Source organism: Scomber scombrus, chromosome 15 (assembly GCF_963691925.1).
Source record: "Scomber scombrus chromosome 15, fScoSco1.1, whole genome shotgun sequence".
In the NCBI taxonomy this organism is placed as follows: Eukaryota; Metazoa; Chordata; class Actinopteri; order Scombriformes; family Scombridae; genus Scomber; species Scomber scombrus.
This window is the reverse complement of record NC_084984.1, coordinates 8201098-8228196: the sequence shown is the minus strand read 5'-3', so window position 1 is coordinate 8228196 and position 27099 is coordinate 8201098. Positions and strand designations below refer to the sequence as shown.

Genomic DNA, 27099 nt, shown 5'->3' with positions numbered 1-27099 from the left:
ACAGATGACAATACAGATAGTGTACCATGTTATTAGTTGGATGCACAATAAATTATTCTTTACACATCTGCTTTTTTTGCGGTATCAAAACACCAGATGTTGCACCTAAATGTCAACATTTTTTATTCATTTATTTATACAAACATTCATTTATAAAAAGAGTGCATTCATAGATTCATGATGTTTATGGCATTTTGTGTGATCATGAGTTGTGTAAAGTAGATTTTAAAAGGATGATATGTCTAAGGACACATGCACAGTACAGTGAAATCTCTACAAAGCAGTTCAGCATTTGATTCCTCGGTTTAAAATACAAGCATGGAGTTGATAGCGTACAAGGGCACGCAATTTATTCCCTTTCTCTTCAGAGGATGACCAGTGTTCTCAGAAACCCTTGTACTCACGGGGACAGTAGCTGGAAAACAAGGGCTCAGCTGGGATCCCACGCCTTAGATAAGAAAAGAAATAGGTTTTTATATGTATGTTTTGTAATAAACTAGCAGCCTTTGGTAAGTGAACACATTGATGTAGAGGCGAACGTGTGACTTCAGATACTTACTCAACCATACGACAGCGGTGCATGGACAGTCTGTTGTAGGCGTCGTTGATGTCAGTCACATCCTTGGCGCTCCATAGCCGCTCTGCCACAGCACTGGCTCGAGGCCTGGGAATGACAAGAGACAAGAAAAGTCAGTCATGTGATGCGTCAAGGTTCAAAATACGCTCATTTCCTGATAAGAGTTTATTCAAGAATCACATGAGCCATACCAGAGTCTGGGTGTCAGGTTGGTGCCGTCCACATACTCTCCCCACAAACAGGCTTCTCCACCTATCACAAGCTTCTTCTGTTCTTCAGTGCCTGTTGTAAAATTTAATATATGATGAGATAAAAAAGCACAAGTGACATCCAGTGTATCTAAAGTCCATTGGAGTAATAAAAGAAAATGTTTAATTTAACTGAATTGCATTACACTGATTTTCTCCCTTCTTATAGTGAAATATTTAGATATTTTCCTTTTTTTCATTCAACAGGCTTACACATATTTGCACAGCAGTGACCATATTTCATATCTATGTCAAGAGTAAAAAATGAAGATAAGGTAAAATCTGGGTCATGGCAACAACAAAAGAATAAAAATTATAAAGTTGAACAAAGTCCCAGTAAAAAAAAAAGAAAGGAAAGATATCAACGTTGCATAACCAATGACCCGTAAAAATGAGTCGGTAAAAAAGCACTTTCCCGCAGAGCAAATGAAGCAATGATGCAGACACAAACCCTTGAAATCCTGTGGGTCGGCCTTGTAATGTCCCCGCCAGTCCTGGCCGTAGGAGATACGGTTCAGGTACCAGGGAGTGGACAGCAGGGTCTGGTACCCCGATGCTGTAACATTTGCCATCTCATTCTGGTATTGCTGCTGGTTTCCTTTCCAGACGTGGATAATTGTGTCTGGTTTCAGCTACACAGCACACATACATACATTTATTAAGACGATTAAAAAGAAAAAAGGGGCACAACGATGACAAAAAAGTCTGAGCAGAAGTTGTTCCTTCTGCCTGCTATGTATTCCTTTTTAATCATGTGCTCCACTTCATGTCACATGATCTGCACAGTAGCTTTATTTTGTTAAACCCAAAACAATCACCAAGGTTCAGTCCAACATAGTCCAGGTGTATGGAGGACCAAAACTGACATATTTGCTAGTGGATTTGAACCCAGGACATTCTTGCTGTGTGCAACATTTTTCCATGTGATATTATTTTATCATTAATTTATTTCTCATTTGAAATGAATTTTAATTCAAAATTAATTTTGATCATTGTTTCTTTCCCACCCCCAAATACACCAGGATTGATCCTCCACAGTGTTGAATTTTTTTTTAAAAGCATCTGAAACCACCAACCACGCTGCCCCATGTTCACGTTCATTTCTAATGCTGACTCTCTCGCTTTGTCACAACTGTGCAGTTTTCAAGTGTAAGCCTGTTGAACAAAATCCAGTCTTGTTTTTTGCCTCAAAAAAATGATGAAAAAATGCAAAATTTTCTTCCACGAAGTGATTTGATTCAGAGTAAAAGACTATTTTTTATGAAAACTGACCGTCGAAGTCGAGTGGCTCAACCTTGTAGTACTTCTGCCAGTCCTGTGCGTAGCTAATGTAATCTAGGTACCATGGGGCGGAGAGGATGGTGGTGTATCCTGCTGCCGTCACCTTGCGCATCTCCTCATTAGTCTGGCCGCCGATCCACACATGCACTACTGTGTCTGACTTTAGCTGCAATAGTTACAAGCCAAGCTACTGTACTTAGATATGACACGAGTTGTTGGTTATGGTAAAAGAAAGAGTTAAGACATTTTGGGAAACACTTATTTGCTGAAAGTTAAATGAAAAGATTGAAATGTTGCGCATGTCTCTGCCAATAAATAAGAGGCTGTTAGCTTACGTTAGCATACAGACTGGATAGTGGTGGAAACAGCAAGCCTGGCTCTCTGGTACAGATGGGAGGATACATATATAATTGGGACATGACATTTTCAGATTGTCTTATACCAATTCTCTGGTAAGTAGAAAACACATCTTGTACTTTTTGTTTTGTGTTTGGATTAAACAAATGAGACCTAACAAGTTTGGTGCTGGCAGGTGGATTGGACAGAGTGAGGCTTGCTGTTTCCTCCCACACCTCTAATCTTTGTGCTAAGCTACGCTAAACTAAGCACCTCCTGGTGGTAGCTTCAAGTGTACAGACACGAGTGGTATCAATCTTTTCATCTAATTTTAAGTAAGAAAGCAAATTAGCTCATTTCCCAAAATGTCAAACCATTCCTTTAACACAGGTTAAAAAACAAAAAAAATCTTAAAATATATCATCAATTTAAAATGTTAAATTACTTATAAATTGTGATGACTCAAATTTTGACATCTTGGTTTAGTTAAGCTTACAAAAATCCTTTATTCTTAACTGTAATATAGAAATAACTATGAGTTTAGCTTTACATGCTATTTCGCACACTTACCTTAACACCATTGTCAAAGACCTCCTGCCAGATTATGTAGCCCTTCTGGGTAGTGGTGACAATATCCAAGAGCCTATCAGATCAAAAAAGGATGGAAGAGAAAATCAGAAAACTTCTTTCTCTTTTTAAAAAGGAACTAAACTCGATGAGCCTAATGTTGAACAGCAGCACACGTGTATCTAAATGAGAAACACACCTCTGGATATAGAAAGATTCCAGCTTCCTGTAGTCTTCTTCAAAACCTTGCTGTTTCATGAACTTCTGAATGTCTGGGTTGGATTTCCTGAACAAGGAACAGCAGACAATATTACTGTCTAATCTTTAATGCCTTTAATGGAGAAGTTATTGACATTGTGTGCACAGTCTCACCAGCAGGTGAAGTCCACCTCGTCCCCTCCCAGATGAACATAAGCATCAGGGAACACAGCGCTGATCTCCTTGAAGAACTGTGTCATGAAGTCATACGTAGTGTTCAGAATGGGGTTGACCGGTCCGAAGGAGCCAGAGGGTTGGGAGCCAGAGTAACAGGGTGTGAGCAGATCTGGCTGGCCTGAGAGGCAAACAAATCAAGTAGATGCTCAGTTTTCATGCTTTGTTTTCAGACATAAAATTATTGAATCCTTCCAAATATAATTTCAGAGGAATGAAACACAAAAATGGGTGCTGACCCACATTTCTCTCAATTAATGTTTTACAAAACTCACCTTTGCCCCAAGACTGTGTGTGTCCTGGAGTGTCGAACTCTGGGATGACACGAATGCCTCTCAGACGACCAAACTCGATAACCATCTTCACGTCAGCAGGTGTATACACATGTGTGTATGGATGGTAAGCTCCCTGAGAACAGTTAAATGAACACATTATTCTGATGGACTGTGACAAATACAATGTCCTTTTATGATAAACTAATTGTCTTTTCTGAGATTTAAAGGGGGCATAACATGCTTTTTGTGATTTTCTTTACTTGATATACTGTTATATTATCGGATGCATATGTTAAACATGGTCAAAGTTCCAAAGCTTGAGGTGAACCTATGTAAAATGATCCCTGAAAGCACTGAACACTGTTTGCGAAGTTATCTCAACTTCCCATCAAACTGACGTAAGATGGTTCATGCATGCTCACAGACAAGGTTTTTCTACAAGCTGCCGATGTTGTCCACTTGCATATTTCAAATCGGATTCAGGCTTGGAAATGTACATTTGTACTTGATAACTTTCCATTTTGAGTAACGAATGAGAAAATACGAGTAAAATCCTGTTACTGCTGTTTGTTTGTGTTGCCTCCTCTGGGCTCACTGGGAGGAGCAGCTCGAGACAGGAGCTGAAACAGCCAGAGGTTGAACTGAGGGGCTTCATAAAGAGCCAGTATAAGATAAATACGGAGCTTTTTTCTATAAATCATGCCAAGATATACCAGAAAAAAAAATATAGACTTGGAAATATGCATGTTATGTCCTCTTAAACACCAATAACCAGTCTTACTGACCTGCTGACTCAGCTGTGGGAATGTTCGGCTCAGGTAAGGGAAGGATTGATCATCGACGATGTGCCAGTGGAAAACATTGAATTTGTTCATTGCCATCGTTTCCTACACGAATAAACAAAGGAAGAAATATTAAAAGTGAATGAAATAAAAAAAATTAGAAAATAAAATAAGGTCTACTAACATACTAGGTTAGCCAAGATGACTTTAATGGGCAAGAAGTGACGAGAACTGTCCAGTAAGATGCCTCTGTGTGCAAATCTGGGGAAGTCGCTGATTGTTGTTGTATTGACGCTTTTCTGAAAAGACACAAACCAGCCAGAGTTAAAACCTGATTCACATACAGATGACCCATTTTTACCCCAAAATTTCCCTCATCATGATTACAAAATCCTTCACTTACAGCTCCATATTCATCTTCATACACCAACTGGCTGAAAGTTTCCAGACCTGAAAAGAACATGGAGAATAATTTTTCCAAAGCAAAATCATGCAGAGAGATGATGTACCTGAAAAGTGTTTTATTATACCATACAATTAAGATGTCATTTGATAAGTGAGCAAAGTTCTACATAATAAACACAGTGTAGTTTTAAGTTGTGGGGCATGACCACAAGTTTGCACTGCAGCGCCAAACAAACAAAGTTCAACAGCATATCTGAATCATTTAATTCATTTGTTTAAGCATAACACATTTTGAAAGCATATATTTTATACAATATTTTATTTTCTGGGAAATACTCTGACTCATGTTCTCTTTTACAAAAAAGTTTAAACAAACAGTATATCAAATGTTAAATAGTGAGCTTCAGGGGTAATTATTTTCCCATTTCCAGTTTTTAATGCCAATCTAAGCTAATTGTCTCCAGGCTGGAATCAATCTTCTCATGTGACTCTTTGCAAGAAAGTAAATATTTGACAAAATATTGATTTATTCCTTTAAGCTAGTTATCAAGCATAAAATCTCCATTTCCAGCTTATTAGATGTGAAACTACGCCCCCTGTTTTATATCACTGTAAACTGAACATCATTGGGTTCTACTGGTTGAACAAAACAGGCATTTTAAAGACATCCTCTTTGGCTTCAGAGAAATTAGGAAGGTCTTATCTCACTTTTTTTCTGGTATTTCATAGAGCAAATGACTACTGGATGTGTCAAACATTATCAACAGATTAACAGATAGTGGAGATGACAGTGAGTTGCAGCCCTATTGCAAAGTTTCCTTTGAAATGGTGCAATAACAGAAAACATCCTACCATGCAGGGCTCCCCAGACCTTTGGTGCTTTCAGGACAGCAAACGGCTGATCCACCGTCAGCTCATCTGTGGATATGAACAGTTGTGCATTACATGTGTGTCAACCACCTGTTGAGCTGTGATATCATAGCAATTAACATATAGTTTAATACTCTAACTGTTGTTTTGTTGTTCTTTTATTTTCTTTAAACATATGTTAACACTGATGCAATAAAGTTTATTGTTAAACTGTAAAATATACTGCCTCCATTACTTATCTTTGTGTTTGATAACCACGTTTAAGGGATTGCCTTTATGAATATACTGTATTCCATATAAGATTATCAGCCAGTATTTTAATATTTAACTCCCTCATATCATCTGCCCTCAATTCAGATATAAGTCGGGCTACAGTTTGCATAAGGAGAACTTTTACTTTTGATACATTAAGTACATTTTCCTGTCCTTTAACTCAAGTAATAGTTCAATTTAGGACTTTTACTTGAAATCGAGTATGTTAAGACTTTAAAAGGAAACTGACATAGCAGTAGATCAACATTATAATTAATTTGCTGCAGATAACACCATGACACTTCCACTTCTGCATAAGCACCAGAGAGAGAGACATAGTGATAAAATATCATATGAATGAGGAAGAGAAAATGACTCACATGACTCATCAGAAGTCACACTGGGGTAATCATCACACTCAGCGTCAGGTGATGTGATCCACACCTGCAGCTCTGTCAGCTCACCTGGACCTGCTCGCCTGTTTGTGTATGGCCCCTGCCTCTTTGCTGTCCCAAACACATACTCATAATACCTGTTGGGTTAGGTTAGGGCACAGGTGACACATTGTTCTTATCCTGCAAGGTCCCTGAATGCAGCACGGCTTGTTGTTTTCACGCACAGAAAGAGAAAGTATCACAAACAAATTAAAATGAATGAAATGCAGCTTCTTACCTCCTGTAGGCATCCTCCAAGAGGCCACAGCTCGGACCAGCCGACGACTCTTTGGCGTCAACTATTTTAAAGCTGATGCTCGTCAACTTGAATGAAACCTCTGAGATTTGCACTTTCTGCGGCAGAGGCCACAGTGAACCGTATTTTGAAGCCTCGACAGTAAGTTTCTCTTCTTCTTCTTCGATGATGTAGTTGTCGCGGTACTGCAGACCCAAGCAAGAAGAAAAAGCCAGCAACAGGACTGCAAACTTCAGGGAAGTCATCATGTTGACAGACAACAGCAGAGTCACAAGACCCATCGAGCAGACAGCAGCATTACTGAGTAGGCTGGGGGGCGTCATATGAAATCTTCCGCCTCCTCTTCTTCTTCATTGGATTATTCAAACTAGGCGCTACAATGAGGTGTTAATGCTGTTGCTGCCCCCTGCTGCTTTTTAAATATACTTCACTAAGTTTTTGTATAGGGGTCAATGACGGGTCTGTGTGTGTGTGTGTGTGTGTGTGTGTGTGTGTGTGTGTGTGTGTGTGTGTGTGTGTGTGTGTGTGTGTGTGTGTGTGTCCATGTGGTTTAGTCAAATTTAAAGGGGTTATAATGTGAAAATAAACGTATGAATAACTTGCACACATATTTTTTTGTGGACCCAGCAAGAACATTTTTGATTGAGATAATTTTGAGAGAATATATTAGAGGTTTATGGAAAAAATGTCTAAGTGATGTAACCATAAACACTTTCTACCAAATAATTAAGTTTGCTTAAAAACTCTAAATTCTCAATAAAACACCATATCAACGAGTATAAAAAAAATAACTTTTTTATATAACTTTTTTTATATTAAGTAAAGGTAATAATTGTTCTAAATATGAAATTTAATCTGGGGAATCATATAAATCGGGAATAATTTAAATGTTTTCAAATGAAGTAATTATTTGTATAAGTTCACATAAATACACTGTAGCTGGATAAAATATTTAATATGTATAATTCTTTTGTGGTTACACCATTTGACATTTTCAGGAGCATTCAGTCTTACTTTTGGTAAAAATGGTGCAAATGTAATTTCATAAAACCAACACAAATACAAAATGTACATTTTAACAAACCTGATGAGAACATTTTTAAAGATATTTTTGAATTGCTCATCTTGCCAACCCTTATTTGTCAATGACCCACAAGTAACAGATGTACAAACATCTGTTACTTGCATGTTGAAGTCACTTTTCTGCAAAGATTTAAAGGGGAAGGCGTTATGTACGGTGGCCCTGAGGTGCAAAACACATACCATATTTACTACCACAGCTATACCCTCTTGTGATTATTGAAACTTTTTTTTTTTTTTTTTTTTTTTTACTTATGTCAGTGAATTAAGGTACATAGCCTAATATTATCTATAGGCTACACTGGATCAAATTTCATTGATGTCATGGCCATAAGTAGATACTTCATCATATATGACAAATTGGTAAATACCACAGAGACTGAACATGATATATTGCATAGATAGTTTGCAGTGTGGATTGAAGAGTGGAAGGTTGAGGGGCAGAGGAACATTATGGACAGCAGGGGGAGCCTAACTCCACAATAATTAACTGTCATAGATGATACAGACATGATATGGTGCATAGATAGTTTGCCCAAATTCTGGTCCATCACTGCAGAGATCCTGCCTTGGTTTGTTGAGCATTTATCACATCTGAGCGTACTGATGGGTGGAAGGAGCATAGGGTTCTCATTTTTTCCCTTTCGTGACCTGTAGCTTCTGAGTAGTAAAGGGGCAAAATTGGAGGTTCAAATTATTGCACACTAGTGAGTGAAACTGAGATGCTTAATACATGAAATCCTATTAATAGAACATGAAAAATTTACACCAGGTAATAATAAGAGCAGCCCAGCACAACATCCACGTTCCACCCTTTTCGTACCCTGTAGGACATAGAGCTACACTGAGCTCACTCCAACATTCCCCATTCTTGGAAACATGTGGGGACACAAGTTAAGTTCATCTCAGCTAATGTGTTGATCACGGTTCTTCACTGGATAATTTTTGGTCTCTCCGTTACAGAAGCTACTGTATGGTAAAGGATGCGCTAAACATGTGGGTAAAGGATCTAGCTAGTTATAGACTCCATTTGTCTGTGCCATGTGCCCAAAACCAAAGGACATACCAACACACACACACACACACACAGGTGTGAGTGGCACGTTGACACAGCACCACCAAGAGCCACCATTGTGATTTTAATAAGGGAATTTATTCAATAATATGCACAGAAAACAATTTTTTAAAATCCTGGAATGAAAGTGTATTACTTTCTCCAGCTCATTAACAAAAGGGTCAAATTTAAAAAAAGGTCTTCTTAAACACGATTATCACCACTACTTCAAGTGACTCAAAATGATGGAGCAGGTCACAAATGTAAGTTTTAATCCTGTATCAATTGTACTCTATTCTCAATTTATCATGTATTACTTTCAACTTGTATGAAAATGATGAGGAGTGGTCTGAATATTGGGATGTTGAGGGGCAAAGGAACAGGACTCCACAATAATTAAAACTGTCACAGATGAAACAGACATGAAGTGATAATTCATCCCATGCATTCATGACAGCATAATGCCGACATTCGCCTCAGGCCAAAAGTGAGAGTTAATAATAATAATGACTTCAAAACAAGGCTTTCATAATGTTGTTCTATTGGGTGATAGCCAAAGCAACATGCCGTTACATTTCAAAAAGATCAAATCTGTCACTGAGCCTGGTGGTATGTGCTTTACGGTAAGAGCACATAACAGGATAAACCAGACTTACAGGGCTAGCGGGAAATGACATCAATGTTTTATTGTTGGCTGTGTGTGAGAGAGAGAGAGGAAGAGTTATTATATCACTTTCAAGATCTGTTTCTGTAAAACGTTATCTACACACAAACATATGACTTAAGACTTTCTGCAATCATGCGAGTATTGACCCACTTCCTGATTTCACGTTTTTTATCTCACTGGATGTTGCAACAAGCATCAACAGGCCCGATTTTTAGTTTTTTTATATTTTTCAGTATCCGTTTCACCCTTTATGACTGACTCACCATCAGTTATTAAACAAATGAGTCATCTTCACTTCTTACTTCTGTGCAATTTAAGTCTATCTTAACCTTTACTTTAGCAGAGAAAATGTTTGCTTACTAATCACTCTTAGTCCCAGTTAATTTCATTTTTGCTATTTGATGTCTACAACAATTCACTAATTCTTTCCTCTTGAAAGAAGAAGTGTGTCCAAACCTTTGACTAGTAAAAATGGAATGAATTTGACATACAGTAGTAATATCTCCAATTACATAGTGTCATTAGCTGGATTCTAAGGGCTGTTGTATGATTTCATTTTAGCTTTTTGCCAATTTTGAAGGACTGCCTTCTAAAGTACTCTTAATTTAACCAAATAAATTATTTCATGTTGCCTTTAGTGAACTGCTCAGTGTCAGTCTGTATAAATCCTTCAGCTTCAGCTGTCAAGCAGCAAGTCTGCACTAATAGTCCCAAGATTAGTTTGTCCATTCTGTGTCTCTAGTGGCATATAGATTGAATATTTGCTGGAACACTGCTGGAACTAAATATATTTTGAATTGCATTATTTCTGGTTGAGGGACATCAGCTATAAAATGAAGTTAAATGCAATGGCTTTTTATATATCAGACATTTTCAAAACCTCTCAAAATCTAAATAAATCTATTTGGATTTCTGTTAACTGTTATTGAGATGTCTAACAGGGAGTTTGACTGCTCTGGGGCCTAATTAACCCCAAACACAAGTAAAGTATGTAATAACATTATGTACATTATGTTTTATTTATGATTGACTTTTCGGCAAACAAAAATAATATATATTTGCTCATGTGTAGCTTATACAACATAAAGAATGGTGTAATGATGCCTTATGCCTTATGCCCTAAAATTTGTTGCAAAGAGAAGGGTTGCCACTTAAATACTTTTCTACTTATTGGAAAACAAGGAAAACAAAACGTTGATTTTGCAAATATTGTTATTATTATTGTAACACCCACAGCACTAAGGTCTTTGAGACTCCAAGCAAAAGAAGGGTTAAGTCAATGTCACCAACAAGGGTTACAAATTAAAAACATAATTTTACGTAACCCTTTTCTGCTCATTACTGTGTCAGTCTGTGTAACTCCTTCAGTTCAAGCTTTTTTTTCAAGCTGCACTACTAGTCACATAAAATGTTGTCCACTAGGTGTCTCTCCTGTCATATATATGAAGCATTTCCTGCCATAATGTTTTTCATTATAACCCATACCTCTCTCCCTCTATATTAACCATTTAGCATTATCCACACAGGGAGAACACACAGCATTGAAGTGGGATATGAGTGTCAATGTAATAATTTAATTTGACTTCAGAACCCATGTGCATTATTATTTGTTACTTTAAAAAAAGACTGGACAAAGATTGAGAGGAAAAAAACAGTAAAGGTGTTATTCTGTCTTTATAAGAAGCAGTTGATGAGAAAAGAAACTGGATGCAACGATGTAACAGCTTTGTAATTACCACAACATGAGTACACTAGACAAAAAAAACAAATAAAACAATACCATTATAGTCTCAAGGGTACAATGAGTTTAGTCACAGCCAAAAACACGGTCACCAAGGACCACAGATGTGACTCACACAAGATGTCCAGAAATAAAACTGGACTTCCCGCTCCTAACTACCCCAACCAAAAACCACGAAGCCTTTACAATCCTATAGGACTTACTGAGTGTATGAGGTAGTCTGTGGTGAGTTTACTGTGACTCAGACCACATGGTATTTTCTATACAGTGTTGTTTTTAAAGTTGTAACTCACCAAAGGAAGCACGACACAAACACCTTCAGTTTTGTTTGGTCCTTCAGTCTTGAAGTTAGTTTTGTTGTTAGTGTGATGGAAGGTGTCCAAAATATCATACATCATAAAAGAATACACACTGAAGAGTATTGGGGTTAATCATAAAGATCCCATATACTGACAATAAAATACAATGTGACCGAGGTTTTGTGTATAAATCTGTATGAGTGCATGCAGGGATTACATCTCCGATTTCAGATGTCAGTGTAGTATGTATCATCAGCTTTTACAGTAATATTGGCCAGAGGCATCAACAGTATACATTTGCCGTACAGCTATACACATGATGGAAACTAGACATAACATCTGCACGCATGGGCTATGAGATGATGATCTTTTTTTCCCTCCAGGGAAAGTATGGGTCCAAAAGAAGTCTTGGAAACAATAGTTAGATCTTTTATTTAAGTAAAAGCAGCAACACCACATTATAGAAATAGCTACAAGCACATGCATATTAGCCATAGATTTTATCAAATGTACAAATACACATTATGCAGAAAGGTTAGTGATACATTTTAAATGATTGGCTGTATTTGATGCATTAATAACGTAAATGTTATAGTTGGTTTGGAGTCAGTTTTATCTCAGTCATATACTGCTGGGTAATTTGTGCATTTAAAAAAAAAACTGATCATATGCTTTATTTGTGATTTCAATTTCACATACAAACATGCATTTTATATATAATATTTTGTTAAAGATTAATCCTCCTTGTCTAAACTTCTCAGATGGTTACCTTTAAATATTAAGGTAATATTTCACAACTAAATTTTGCTGATAATACTCCTGTACTTTTACTTTTGAAAGCAGGTTTTTTAACTTTTATTGTTGTAGGGGTACGTGAATTTAAGTAAGGAATCTGACTACTTCCATCACTTCTGAAAAGTAGTAGCCTATGCTATCTGTTGCTGTCAAGTGAATGTAGAGGAATAGAAGTTTAAAATGGAAAAATAGTAAAGTATCACAAACCTGTACTTAAATAAAGTGCTTGAACTTTCCACCACTGCATAATAAATAATTGGCTTCTTCTTCACACCATCAGTGCAGTGGCTCCCTGAGTACACTGCAGGAAAATTCATAAAAAACCCCACTTAAAACCAAACATTAACTAAATGTGCGTGTATCTGTGGGTTAGGGTGGTGGGGGGGACTGCTGCCTTGGGAGAACTCCTCCACATTTTGCATACTACCCCCACCTCCACTATTTCTCTCTCTCATTTCATTTCCTGCACGAGGTGACGGTCCTCCCCCATTCCCACTGTAAACACACCCATTGATTCCAGTGAGAGAGGACTGGGAGCGCAAGTACAGGACCGTCACACAGGAGCTGAGCAGCAGCAGCAGCAGCAGCAGACGCCGGAGGAACGCCTCCAAACCATCTTGTCTCATCCTTTTTTTGTTGTTGCATTAAAGCCAGTCTATTTTGTGATAGATGCGTACACGTAGGCTATAACTCCCGGAATTTGCAGAGAACACAGTGTAGTGCGTTATAAGAGGAAACACAGGCTCATTGTGACCGATTATCCACCAGCATTTCGGAAATAACCAAGGAGAGTTGTCACACTCCCCGAGCGCAAGGCTTGCATCGTGGCTCTTTCACAAGTGGCATGTTCGAGGGATACGGCGGACACGATTGAACTCCTGCTTTCAGCCAAAGAGGTAAACATTACAATAAATCACACCACTAGTCATTTACGGCGTATTAATAGATTTGTTATATTGTAACAACTGCTGCATCCCTTTCTGATCACCTGATGATGGAAAACTCCGGGCTGTAGCAGAGAAAGCGTATCAGAGAGCAGCCTGGACAAAAGATTAATGTTGAAATATATTCCTCATGCCAATATTATGTTATTGCCATCATTTAACCAGAATTACATTATCTACTGTTTTTATTATTATCATGAAATATGCCTCAGAGCAGCTCCCCTCAGTCCCTTTGTGCTCTTTTCAGCGTCTTGTTAATGCATTCTCATGCATGCTCAAGATGTTCTGCATAAGGTGAAATCAGGTGTGACAGGCTCCCCTTATTAATATCTATTGGTAAGAAATGTCTTTTTAGTAGTAGGGCTTTAGTTTAAACACAGTTAAGCTCGCTCACATGTGTGAGGACAGCTGGTTTGAGACTATAAATTTGATTCTGCTAGATTCAGATGAAGATTGATGCAGGCATGCAGATCAATAGCTGCTGCTTTGTCCTCTTGTTTTGCATCTTGTTTCATTTTTTTCCCCCACAAGTGGCAGATGTATAGAGTTGGCCCACATAAGCCCAGTGTTTACTTTTGAAGTCTCTCCCTCCCATCCCTCTTCCTGAGTCCACGGATGATTGTGAACACCTGGCAATGATTTTAAACATACTGCATCCAGCCAGGCCTCAGATAGAGTCCAGGGGCTGCGTGCCTTTTTTATTGTGTCTTTTCTGAGTGTGGCATGTATGTGCTTTCCGGTATGAGTCTGTGGATCTGTTTTATGTGAGAGGATGAGGATGACGACTCTCACAGACGTCCAGACAACCACACTCACACACACACACACACACACACACACACACACACACACACACACACACACACACACACACACACACACACACACACACACACACACACACACACACACACATTGGCATCTCATGGCACGTTGTTTTGTAATTTATCAACACTGTGACTGTGGTAGAAAATAGCATGTGAGATTGATCAGAGACCAAGGACAAATCATAATATTGTGAGCACTGATTGCTGATAATTTGAAATAACAGCGGTTGGTTTTAATGCTGCAACTAAAGATTATTTATTAGCAATGTATTTGCCACTTTTTGTTGTGAAACAAAAGTTCAAAAGTTTAGTGACATCTTCAAATTTCTTGTTTTGTCTGAACAGTTGAAAATGGAAAGTATTTGCTTTATTATGATATGTTTGTCTATTTTTCATTTTATATCTCCACCAAGACTTAATTCCAGCACCGTGATGAATATGCAAATAATCTTCATTGTGCTACATAAACAGTCACATATTAAACTAACAACTCTTTTGACTATAACACCTAACTATCTCCACCACTAAGCACCAGTTGAAGGCAAAAGCAACAAAGAATACTTGAATGTATTAATGTTCTCTGAGAGAAAAACAAGGAAACATCATAAGATTAAAAAGAAAACAGCACCACAGTAATGAAAGAGGGCATTACAACCACTGCCACTGTATTTCCACCTATGTGATAATGTAAATTATATGCACAATTGTCGGTTGATGATGTTTCTTTTCCTCTTTGCAATAGCTGCATCTGAAAAAGAAATCCTTTCCTCTGACCAGATTACAGTTTTGTAATGAGGATGTAGCTGAAGAAAAGCAGCATCTTTGTTCTCAGTTAGAACAGAAATAAATAAATAAAAAACCCAGCTTGCAAACAATTAGTTGTGCCAAAGTTGTGAAATGTATCCTAATTTTCCTTGATTATCAAAAAATAACCTTTTAAATGTCAGCATGCTTTCAAGATTATGCTCCTCTCAGGACGTTAAGGACAGCTTCAACCTGCTTTTATTTTATTTACATTTTAGGGAAGCACTCAAATTGGCAGTGCCCATTTAATGAGCTGATTGTTACAAAAGAGGATCTAGAGGTATGGTGTCCACCTCATACCAATATTTAATGAAGCCTCATATAAAACTCTCCCATTAGACCGAATATGGAGAGGGCATGTCCCAGGATTGGGACACGACTGGCTAATTGGCTAATGTTAATCCAGCCTCTCACAATTCCGACCATCAGCAGATTCGTTATAATCCTGTGCAAAGGATTTACCTGACTCCCCGCCTGTTGCCCAATTCTGGCAGGGTGTTGCCTCCAAATTGACGGTGCGTATTTCAGACACAGAGTTCCTAAATATCAGAAGCATATAGTGCATCAGTGCTTTCAGGTCTAACAGCCACTAACAACCAACACACTTTGACTATCAGATGGTTTTAATTTGTCTAAATGTCATTTAAATGGAGTTATCAACAGCTTGTATGGGGCAAAAGAGGTCAATTTGAATGTGTGGCTCTTCGCCTCAGCAAAGCATTGAAAGGTCTGTTGTGATTCTTGTACCTCACAATCTTTTGCTCTTTTCTGTGTGTTTGATCCACGTTCACTGTGGTCACCCTTGATCTTCAGTGTTCCACGAGTCCTGGGGGAAGGGGTTTTTTGTGGGGAAAGACCAGACTGGGGATGGCACTGCTGTGGGTGGTATGTTTAATTATTACTTCAGCTGAGATGTTACAGTATTTTCAATAGCTGTACATCATTTTTGTTTATTCTCTCGTTAAGAAAAAAAAAGTGATTAAAAAAAACAACCACAATTGCTAGGAAACTCAGGATGTTTAACATGAACCACTAGATTTAATTAATAATGCGATTGAAATGGTTATATGGTTTGCAGTAATTGGATTTCCTCAATAATCTGTGTTTACATGTGTTGGATTAATAGGAAGATTTAGAGGAATGTGCATCTTTTACAGCCTTGTCTAAACTCCTCTTGTTATCAAGGAGAACTGAAATACATTACCAGATTCATCCGTGCTCTCTGAAACCATCTTAAGTTCTTATGAGATTCTGTTGGTTCGGCAAACAGTGATAAAGCATCCTCATTGGACAAATGTTAAGGACAAGCTAATTTGTCACACAGGGCCAAATTTCCATTCCAATTACAAATGTATAAACACAGGGTTTCCAGGACCTGCAGGCCTGTTTGGTAATCCTGGCTTTATCCTTTAATATGCAAATGGCATAAGGATCAGGTTTACTGCTGCACTCACTGTATGTATGACTCCACTGGAACCATTGGAAAACTTGTCTATTATTTATTGTGTGAAATGCAAAACTTGGGTTGTACATGCAATTTACCTCCAGTAATTGTAAGGCGCGGTGTGTAATTTAAAGGACCAGTGTGTAAGATTTAGTGGCATTTAGCGGAACGGTCCTGGCAGAAATGGAATATTCATGAGTACGTTTTAATTAGTGTATAATCACATGAAAATAAAACCTGTGTTTTTGCTACCTTAGAATGAGCTGTTTATATCTACGTAGGAATATAAAGCATTTTTGAGCGTTTTGCAGTCACTGGAGGTTCTCCAACATGCCTTGAAGGGAGGCCTATTTACTTGGTTGCAATTTGCAACCTCGCTGCTAGGTGGCACTAAATTTTACGTACTGATCCTTTAATGGCCGGTGATAGGAGATTATAAAAGAGCAATGTGCAAACTGTAATATTCATTGTAGTTGTAGCATTTAATATTTCATCAAGAGCATGTTTAGTTATGACTCAATGACCACCTGACTCATGTATTTGGACCAAATAATATTGGCATTTCTGAGAACAAGACCGTGTCATCCCTTGTCATTATCAAGATGAGATAATATCTATTGGAGTCATTTCAGAGAGAAAATGATTATACTTTTGGATGAGAACAGTGACACTGAAACAACAGATTGTTTAGCACAACGGCTGCAGCAGTGACATTTACTTCTTATCATGGTTTCAGGTGTTTGCCATTAGTGATCCAGAATTGTTTTTAATTCATTAAATCCTTGTATGCTTATCCTCCCCCCCTTAAATAGAAAATGGCCGCATCATTTAAAATAATCATTATGGTTGATTTCATATCATGTTCCAGCAAAGTCACATAATACCTAGCATATGCAAAACCGCTCCAATTTAGTGCCTGATTTATTAGGGCCACTTATTCAAATCAAGCCACTTACATTCTCCAATTAGAAAACATGAGCTGTAGTACAAGTACTGAGTGTGTCGGGAGGCGACATGCAGGTGAGAGCGCAGGCTCGGATATTCTCATTATAGCTGAGCCAGAGGCCAGAAGTTGACGGGTTGCCAGTTTTGTCATTGCTGGAAGGCAATAAATCCTGTTGAACCAAGGTTGAAGCTAGTTTTCTATTTCATCAAGTTAAGATAAATAACATTCTTCCTCTCATTATTATGAAAATTATACATTTAAAAAAAAGGGAGAATACTTTCAAATGGACTATGGACAGCTCTTATCAAGGCTTGGGTATCTGAAAACTGATTGACTTTCCTCAATGAAACATTTACATATATTTTATTCCCTTTTAAAAATGTTTCACCAGCTGTTAATTCTTTAGATGCATTCAAGCATGTCATATCTATAAATCATTTTGTTTTATCGTAATTATACCAGATGTTTCTTAAGTAATTCATATCTGCACAGTAAATTAAAAAAAGCTAAAGCCTGGAGATGATTAGCTTATCCCGGATTAGCGTTGCATAAAGCCGGGAGACATGGGGGAAACAACTAGCCAGGCTGCGTCCAAAGGTAACAAAATCTGCCCACCAGAACCTCTAAAGCTCACTAATCAACATGTTATATCTTGTTTGTTTAATCCGTTCCAAAAAATTACCTTATGTTGAAAACAAGAGTTCAGAAGGTGACTGCACCTAGCCAAGAAATGTTCAGACACGTAACCGTCACGTAAAACCGTGTCTTATCGCTTTCAGCAACTCTAAAGCTCACTAATGAACACATTATAACTTGTTTGCTTAATACATAAAAAAACAAAGTCTCAAAATGTTTTCTTATGTGGGATACTGTGTTGGATAATTTCTTAGCTGAGATTAGTCACTTCTTGGAGTATTGTCATTTTATATGGATTAAACTAAGAATAAATATCATGTCATTAAAGTAGTGAGCTTTAGAGATGTTGGTAGGTGAATTTTGAAGTCTTTAGAGAAAGCCCGGCTAGCTGTTTCCCCCCTACTTCTAGTCTTTGTGCTAAGCTAAACACTAACCAGCTGCTTTGACTTCATATTTACTGTAGCTTACATAAACGAGTGTTTATGATCCTTTCATTTACCTCCACAAAAAAAGTTTTGCCTCCAATTTTGAATGTTTAGTCTGGAATGCATGGCAGGTAGTTTAAATACATTACGCTCACACAAAACATGCTGTAGGTTGTGTTTTCCCCATGGACCGCAGCATCAAAACAGCAAATCTTGATAGCAAAAACAGAGCAACTGGTTTGGGGAGTTACTTTAACTGGAATTTAATCATGTTCCTGGAACGTATGACAAAGAACAATGCAGTTCTGTTTTCAGCAAAAATGTGAGTGGCCAAAATTTGACCAAAATTGAATTTTCAGATTTGAAAACATATGGACTAATGTGAAGTTACAGCATGATATAAAAACCTCAAAAACTCTGTAATGTGCCAGACCTTTAAACTGTCCTCCCTGTCAACTGAGTTGTAAAGGAATCATTTATGGCACCTGTGAACTTTGGATCTCATCATAAAATCTATCTTTCGAGTATCAAACACTCACCGCCTGTAGGTTTGTAAAACATTTTCTCACTGACAGGGGAAAAATGGCAGCTGTGGTCAGTTGACTTCATATAGTTACAGTCGATTACAATCATGACAAGCTTTCCTGGCAGAAACATAAAGTTATAAAACAGTCATAGTCACTCCAAAATTAAAGTATAGACACAGTCTGTATAGGGCTCTGTAGGAAGTAGGTTATGTATTTGTGTTTGCATCATATTTACTGAACATATGGACAGCGGAGGAGTAGAATATCCTGCAGGAGTGTTTTTTTATGGATGTTTTCATGTTTCTTTTGAAAACTTTTTGTCATTGTTGGAATCAATTATACCCAACAGAACAGGATTCAAGCCGACCCCAGCTGCAGCTGTTCGCTGTCAATGAGGAAACATGCTACAGCCATTCCAAGTCTGCTTTGATACTGAAAAGACAGATTTTGGGTGGAGTACGACTTCACTTACAGTTTACTCTTAATATTAAACAAACTGCTATCGCTCTGTAAATTGTTTGGATACCTAGAAACCCTGCAGCTCGTTAAGGGTTTAACATGGCTGCACACATCTGGTCAAATAGTCCGTCAGATGTGGATTTACAAGGTCAGACAGGGACTCTGCTTCAGTGGAAATAGAGTGCAGGAAGCACTTGACACGTCCTGAAATTAGGTGGAACGAAAGTCAGCTCTGAGTGAGGACAGGACAAGGACAGTGAAGATGGGGGCTGTGACTTTCTGGGGGGGGGGGGGGGGGGGGGGGGGGAGTGAATTATGTGCATTTCTTCGAGGCTTAAAGGAGTCCTGCTGTCTCTTTCTTTCCTCTTTTCTTAAACAGCACTGCAAAGGGACTTGTAAATTATGGTATCTCTAAAAGAGGGGGGATTAGTTCTTCTTTCTCTCAGCTGATAGTGGAAAAGCCTCCTGCTCTCTGCAGCAGACAATTGTCATCTACTTGACCTTCATAATACCCAGACTTATGCTGTTTTGCAACTTGCAATCACTGAATCTCTTGCTAAATGTCTCACTATCTCTTGGGAAGGATTGCAATATTCTCTCCACAAATGTGCATCATTCATCATATTATGGTTGAACAATGCAATATTTCAGTGCTGACATGCTTGTGCAATACTCACGGCTGTGGATGCAATTTAGTAAGGCAAATTAGACCCAATTTAGTACTTGATCTAAAAAGTATAACTACAGAAAAGCTCAGTTTACTCTGAAAAATAACATCATTTAGTCTGATTTACAGTACTCACATACCACTTTTGTCTACAAGGTAACAATAGTCAATGTGTTATACATGTATTAATTTTGTATCTAACTTTGAACTTATTGCAAAGTTAAAAAATATTGATATAAAATTGCTTCATGTACAAGGCACTAGAAGATAATCAGAAAAATATATTAAAAGAGCTATACAAGAGTTGAACCTTTAATTTGAGTCATAGCCTCTTCAGATGGCTGTCTCAGCTTTATGATGACTATAAATCTCTTGAATACTGAAATACATCAAGAATCCATTCTTTAAGAGCATAAAAAGGTGACAGAAAGCATAAACCATCCATATTTTTATGGGTGCATAATAAATTGTATTGTACTTGTATTGACAATTTCCTTTAGCAAAAAACTGTAGCACTCTGTGTAATGGACCTTAAACATGCAGATGCAGCATTAAAGTTTTAAAGCATTTTTCTTATCTTGTCTTTTCCAGGATTCAATGAAAATGTCCGTGTGCGTCCATGAGAACCGGAAATCCAGAGCCAGCACTGGCTCAATGAACATCTACCTGTTCCACAAGTCCTCGTATGCCGACAGTGTTCTCATGCACCTCAACTCACTGCGGCAGCAAAGGCTTTTCACAGATGTCCTCCTCCATGCAGGCAGCCGCTCCTTCCCCTGCCATCGTGCCGTGCTGGCTGCCTGCAGCCGCTACTTCGAGGCCATGTTCAGCGGTGGGCTGAGGGAGAGCCAAGCCAGTGAGGTCGACTTTCGTGACTCCATCCACCCGGAGGTTTTAGAGCTCCTGCTGGATTATGCGTACTCCTCACGTGTGGTCATCAATGAGGAGAACGCAGAGTCACTACTGGAGGCTGGGGACATGCTGGAGTTCCAGGACATCCGGGATGCCTGTGCTGAATTCCTGGAGAGAAACCTTCACCCAACTAACTGCCTTGGCATGCTGTTGTTGTCTGATGCCCACCAGTGCACCAAGCTGTCAGAGCTCTCTTGGGGCATGTGCCTCAGCAACTTCCCCGCTATTTGCAAGACGGAGGACTTCCTCCAACTGCCCAAAGATATGGTAGTGCAGCTTTTGTCACATGAGGAGCTGGAGACAGAAGATGAGAGACTGGTTTATGAAGCTGCCCTGAACTGGATCAACTATGACCTGGAAAGGAGGCACTGCCACCTTCCAGAGCTCCTGAGAACGGTCCGTCTTGCCCTGCTGCCAGCCATCTTTCTAATGGAGAATGTCTCGACAGAAGAGTTGATCAATGCCCAAGCAAAGAGCAAAGAGCTGGTGGATGAGGCTATCCGCTGTAAGCTGAAGATCCTGCAGAATGACGGCGTCGTTAATAGCCCATGTGCTCGACCAAGAAAAACCAGCCATGCTCTCTTTCTCCTGGGGGGGCAGACTTTCATGTGTGACAAGTTGTACCTGGTGGACCAGAAGGCCAAAGAGATCATCCCAAAGGCGGACATTCCCAGCCCAAGAAAGGAGTTCAGCGCCTGTGCCATTGGCTGTAAGGTGTACATCACAGGTGGGAGAGGCTCAGAGAATGGTGTGTCCAAAGATGTATGGGTCTATGATACTGTCCATGAGGAATGGTCCAAAGCAGCGCCCATGCTAATTGCCAGGTTTGGTCATGGCTCTGCAGAGCTGAAACACTGCCTGTACGTGGTAGGAGGTCACACCGCTGCAACTGGCTGCCTCCCTGCTTCTCCATCTGTATCACTCAAACAGGTAGAGCAGTTTGATCCCGTGGCCAACAAGTGGACCATGGTGGCTCCTCTGAGAGAGGGTGTGAGCAATGCAGCAGTGGTCAGTGTCAAGCTCAAGCTCTTTGCCTTCGGAGGAACCAGCGTCACCCACGACAAGCTGCCCAAGGTGCAGTGCTATGATCCGCAGGAGAACCGATGGACTGTACCTGCGTCCTGCCCGCAGCCATGGCGCTACACAGCTGCTGCTGTGCTTGGAAACCAGATCTTTGTCATGGGCGGGGATACAGAATTTTCAGCATGCTCAGCTTATAAATTCAGCAGCGAGAACTACCAGTGGACTAAAGTGGGCGATGTGACGGCCAAGCGGATGAGCTGCCAGGCGGTGGCATCGGGGAACAAACTGTATGTGGTGGGAGGGTACTTTGGCACACAGCGGTGCAAAACTCTGGACTGCTACGACCCCACACTGGACGCCTGGAACAGCATCACTACTGTGCCATACTCGCTCATTCCCACTGCTTTCGTCAGCACCTGGAAACATCTGCCTGCTTGAGCCCCAAACCCTCTACCCACCTTCCTTTCATGAGGTAAGTTGAACTCATCATGTCTTTGTCTGTATGAAGGATTTGACTGTTGCACCTTTTTCTTATTTATAAAAGGACAGTTGTTTTTTCAATGTGATTTATCATGTATTATTTTGTTTGGGAATGAATTAGAGCCAAACTAATGTACCAGGAATTAGAAAAACATAATATACTGGCTGATATTCCTTTTTCGATATTAACTCTCCACACAAACAAAATGAATTTTGGCAACGATCTTCACATTTTAAGTTGAACAGCAAACTCTACTATCAGAAGAATAACCGTTATAGTGAATAAAAGGACAGCACATTTGGAACAGTAAACATCACATTTAGTTAAATCATTATATAATCTGATAACTATAAATTAATGCACAAATTCTTAAAGGATGAGGTCACAATTTTTCAAGGCTGCTTACATACTGCAATTTATATTTGCATATCTGCCGATTTAAAAACAATACTGGTATACAATCTGTGATTAATCAATATTGGGCTATTGACATATTGTTCAGGCTTTATTTGCATTTGTTGGGTCCCTTCAACTTTAATTGTAAGAGAGATACTGACAGGATTGGAAGAGTCTTCTCAGCTGAAAAGAGGCGAAAGATCTAGAGAAGGGAGGGTGGACCATTGGGGGGATTGATGGGGGCTTGTGTGTGTTAGTTAAGTGAGTTATGTGGCTGTGGGGATGGGCCGAAGGACAGAGAGGGTAATTGAAAGAGAATAGGATACTTTTATTGCTCCTGTGGGGGAAATCTCTCTAAGAGGGAAAAGGGGGTCTGCCAATTAGACAAGCCACACACCAGCAGGCAACAACACCCTGGCGAGGCTAATCCCCTCTCAGTCGCCTTCCTTTGATGAGGTTATGGTCTTTACGCAGGGTGAGAGGGAGGCAGCCAGCGACTCACGCAGTGTCGGAAACCATTCATCATCAGTTACATGTAGAGGTGACTGAGAGAAGTGGCAGGAGGGGAAGTGAGGAGGGAGAGTTGCAGGGTTAGAAAGTGTCAGCCCCCCCTCCCCTCTGCTCAGTTAGACACACATCATCCTTGATAGCAGTGGTCTCGCTCTGAAAATTTACTGTTGAACTGGACAGTCTCTTCTGCCTCCGTCTCTGTCTTCCTGGCCTCGTTCTAACCCTGCTCCCCTGCGCTGATGATAAACAGGCCAGACATATGTGGAACATGGGTAGTCAGCTGGCAAACCTGATCTTTCTGCACACTGCAGGCTGCAGGGTCACATCACATCACACAAACCCTACACCCTACACTGATGACCCCCCACACATACCCATGGAGGCAGGATGTATTGTTGAAATGGCTGCCAACCCTCAGCTTTTGAGAAAGCAAGGGAGAGAAGTGGAGTAACTCCCCAGCTGTCCAGCACTACAGTCTCCCATTTAATAATGCCAGGAAGCAGCTTAGAGTAGCCTCACTGCTTCGATACTGTGATGTTCCTCGTTTCTACAGGATGAAATATTTTTGAAGACTTATTATTCCCTTTCTTTTCTGTGACTCATCTCTGAAAACGAGACACTAGACTGAAGATTTGTACTGTCTCTAAGCCAGTACAACACTGCGCTCAGTGAAGGATATAATCCTGCCACTAATTTAATACAGAATTTGTTTTTTGTGGGCCTGCCTGTCATGGCAACTGACAGTCCACTCACTGAACGCGGTGAAAGGACGAAATGTGGAGGAATGGAAAAGAGGGCTGACTGTTTAGGAATGAAAGAGGAAGGAAGTATGTTAGACCTCACAGAAGGAGATTGTAGCTGTGAGAGAAAAAAGTTTTCTCTCAGTTTTTCCCAGGGGAACAATTTTAACTTGTCTGAGAGTCGTCCTTTGTAGATTTCTCTTCCTTGCAGAGCTTTTAGTAAGGATGAATGGTACTGACAAAATCTTTGATGGTGGAGTATAGCCCTATGTTCAGGATGCTAGATATTTAGACATAAAAAAGTACAAAAAACTATCATGAGCAATGTGCAAGTATTAGATGACCAACCAAATAATTAATTAATTCACCTAGCGAGGGCAGTCTAATGAATGTAACTAAAAAACAGCTGTAAGACCAAAAAAAAGGTCACTTAAAAAAAACGTATCATGTCTCCTACCAATACTGATATATTACCGGAAAATCTTAAGATGAGAACAAAATAAACAAATGTAATACTACTGCAAATGACTCAGCGTCTACAAACACCATTGACTGAGGTAACCTGATCAGCTTCATCTGACTTCCAATTCCCATTTGTTGTTTAAATGGTTTCCAGTTAAAACGATGAATGATGTATGGGACATGCACAGTGCTAAGGGAATGGTTAGACATTTTGGGAAATAGTCTTATTTTCTTGCTGAGGGTTAGATGAGTAGATCAATATGACTATTATGACCAGCCACCAGCTGATTAGCTTAGCTTAGACTGCAGTAAGCCACTGCTTCCAGCCAAGTAATAGTCGTATATAACTATAATATAACTGCCGTTAAAACTACAACTAGTTGTTTATACACTTCCGTTTTTTGTACAGATTAAACAAATAAGATTTAACATGTTAGTTCGTTAACTTAAGAAGTGTTGGTATGTTGATTTTGCTACTTTCAGAGCTGATAACTCCTGAAATGAATCTTTGTGCTCAACTAAGCTAAGCTAACCATATCCTGGCTATAGCGTACAATCTTGACAATGGTATCAATCTTCTGATATAACTCTGCAAGAAAGTGAATAAGTGTGTTTAGTGTGACAGCATGTACTTTAAATGCACCAGTGGCAGAGAAGTTGAGTTAATCTCTAAGAATACGAAGAAAAGTGTGCACACTCTGGTGTTCAAACCACTTTGATTAATAGATTTATACATTTATTTTTCTCTAAATGCTTACATTATTAAAACTGGAATCAGGTGCTTAACTAGTTATCTGGATTTCAAGTAAAGAGATCATCATTGAAACCTCCGCAGCAGATCCAGGCTTCATCAGCAACAAGACATTTCTCTCAAATGTCAGCTGGCTAGAAAGTGGTTCACTCATCACATGTATATCCTCCGGCAACAACACCAACGGAAAGGCCGACCTCCAACCAGAGATAGCTGAGGATGTCTAAAATGGATATTGCATTGCACATTAGACACATAGAGGGCTGCCAAGCCTGTAACCATCTGTGGTATAAAGATAAGTACATTAAGTAAAAGCTTTAAAAATGGAAAGGTCAAAGAAATGAAATTCTGAGAGTAAAACGCACTCTGATGGGAAAAGTGTAGTAGGCTGAGGGGGAGATATGAAGCTGGACGGAGGCCAGGCTGCACTGAGGAAATAGAGTAGGTGGATTTACAAAATCTATTAGTCTAGTAGGAGATACAGGGTGCGCACATCAACAATACCTGCATAATATAAAAACAATATAATAGCTCTATGGTAAAATACTACCTTTGTTAGGCCTATCGTATTACATTTTTCTTCAGATTGTGTGAGAGCTGCAGTTTGTGTTGGTGTTGTATTACATCACAGGGAGTGAATAAAATGCACTTCAATACAGCATCACTACAAACAAATCATGATAGAGTTGAGTCAACAGCACTCATAGAGGCACAGAGCTATTGCATTACATTGTGCAGGTGCTGAATTTATTCCCCCCACCCATTTACATCCCTCTCTAGTTAAAGAGAGATAAACACTGCACAAATTAACATTTCAAGAAGGTTTTGGGGTGATCCTAGATGTGCCTTACTCTCTGTTTTTAGACTTCTTTTGTGTTCAGAGTAATTAAAAAGTCACCTTTACACTGTTGAGGGCTGTTTGTTTTTCAGCGTACATCTTATTAGCCCGTTTAATGAGTCATTCTTTTCTTTTCCTCAGATTTCCCTGTTTTGCATCATCTACTGGACTCCAACTGTGAAGAAGCCCTCACCCTCTTCCTCTAAAAGAGACACTAAGCAGTGATGTACAGACACCCGCATTCATTTTGATGTCGCAAAGATGCCGAAACACAGAAACACATGCAGCTGGACATTTTCTGGAATGATGTCATCTCTCGTCCCCGAGAAGGAAGCACAGTAGCTCGCGCAAACAAACCAAACAAACTGCTGCTTGACAAATGAGGCACACACTCTGACCTTGTGTACATTTGGTGTATCAGGCTTGTGCTTTCATGCTGCCATATGATGACTGCAAACACCACCAAAACCTGCATTTTCCCCATTTATTCATGGCAGGCTTGTGAGGATCTGTATTGATGTTTTTTTTCTCCAAGTAAAAAGAAGAAAAAAAAATACTCTCTTCATGGAGACTGCAGTGTATAGCATGATAGTTGTACTATTTATATTGAGGAGGGGGGTTGCAATGATTGATGTGCTAAAGAACAGAAAGCAGCTCAGTTTGACTGAATGCAGCTGATGTATAAATGGCACAATGAAGGAGCAAATTACCCCCTTCTATCCTCTAATAAGCTCTTTTGTTTGACCCCTTGTGTCTTTTTCTTCTTCTGTCAAAGACGTGCTTCTAACAGCTCTGACACCGAAACAAAACCTTTGAGTGTTCCTCTTATGAAGGCTTTGGCAGTTTGCTGTCACTGCATGCCACGAGGTGTTGATGACCAGCACCAGCTGAGGTTTGAGAAGGATGGAGGACATCTTGTGCATAGCTGGGCTGTCGAGGTCCCTCTGAGGTCACAA

At 39.4% G+C, this 27099-nt stretch overlaps 2 protein-coding genes across 3 annotated transcripts; one reads left to right on the top strand and one right to left on the bottom strand.

Annotated features, from left to right (window-relative positions):
* Window positions 1-168: 168 nt before the first annotated feature.
* Window positions 169-7055, bottom strand: hexb (hexosaminidase B (beta polypeptide)). 2 transcript variants are annotated; one of them, XM_062434117.1, is made up of 14 exons: window positions 6698-7055; window positions 6406-6557; window positions 5756-5821; window positions 4902-4948; window positions 4687-4797; window positions 4502-4603; window positions 3717-3849; window positions 3382-3562; window positions 3209-3295; window positions 3013-3085; window positions 1277-1457; window positions 769-859; window positions 560-664; window positions 169-448 (listed from the first exon to the last, which is right to left on the bottom strand). In XM_062434117.1, the coding sequence occupies exons 1-14, from the start codon at window positions 7036-7038 to the stop codon at window positions 385-387; spliced, it is 1734 nt and encodes a 577-aa protein (XP_062290101.1). In that variant the 5' UTR covers window positions 7039-7055; the 3' UTR covers window positions 169-384. The 2 variants fall into 2 exon arrangements, with proteins under 2 accessions (XP_062290101.1, XP_062290102.1); XM_062434118.1 differs by lacking the exon at window positions 1277-1457 and adding an exon at window positions 2098-2272 and having other exon boundaries at window positions 171-448.
* A 6028-nt stretch (window positions 7056-13083) lies between these two features.
* On the top strand, window positions 13084-26793 carry enc1 (ectodermal-neural cortex 1). The gene is made up of 3 exons (XM_062434428.1): window positions 13084-13247; window positions 20622-22437; window positions 26285-26793. The coding sequence occupies exon 2, from the start codon at window positions 20628-20630 to the stop codon at window positions 22401-22403; it is 1776 nt and encodes a 591-aa protein (XP_062290412.1). The 5' UTR covers window positions 13084-13247; window positions 20622-20627; the 3' UTR covers window positions 22404-22437; window positions 26285-26793.
* Window positions 26794-27099: the final 306 nt, after the last annotated feature.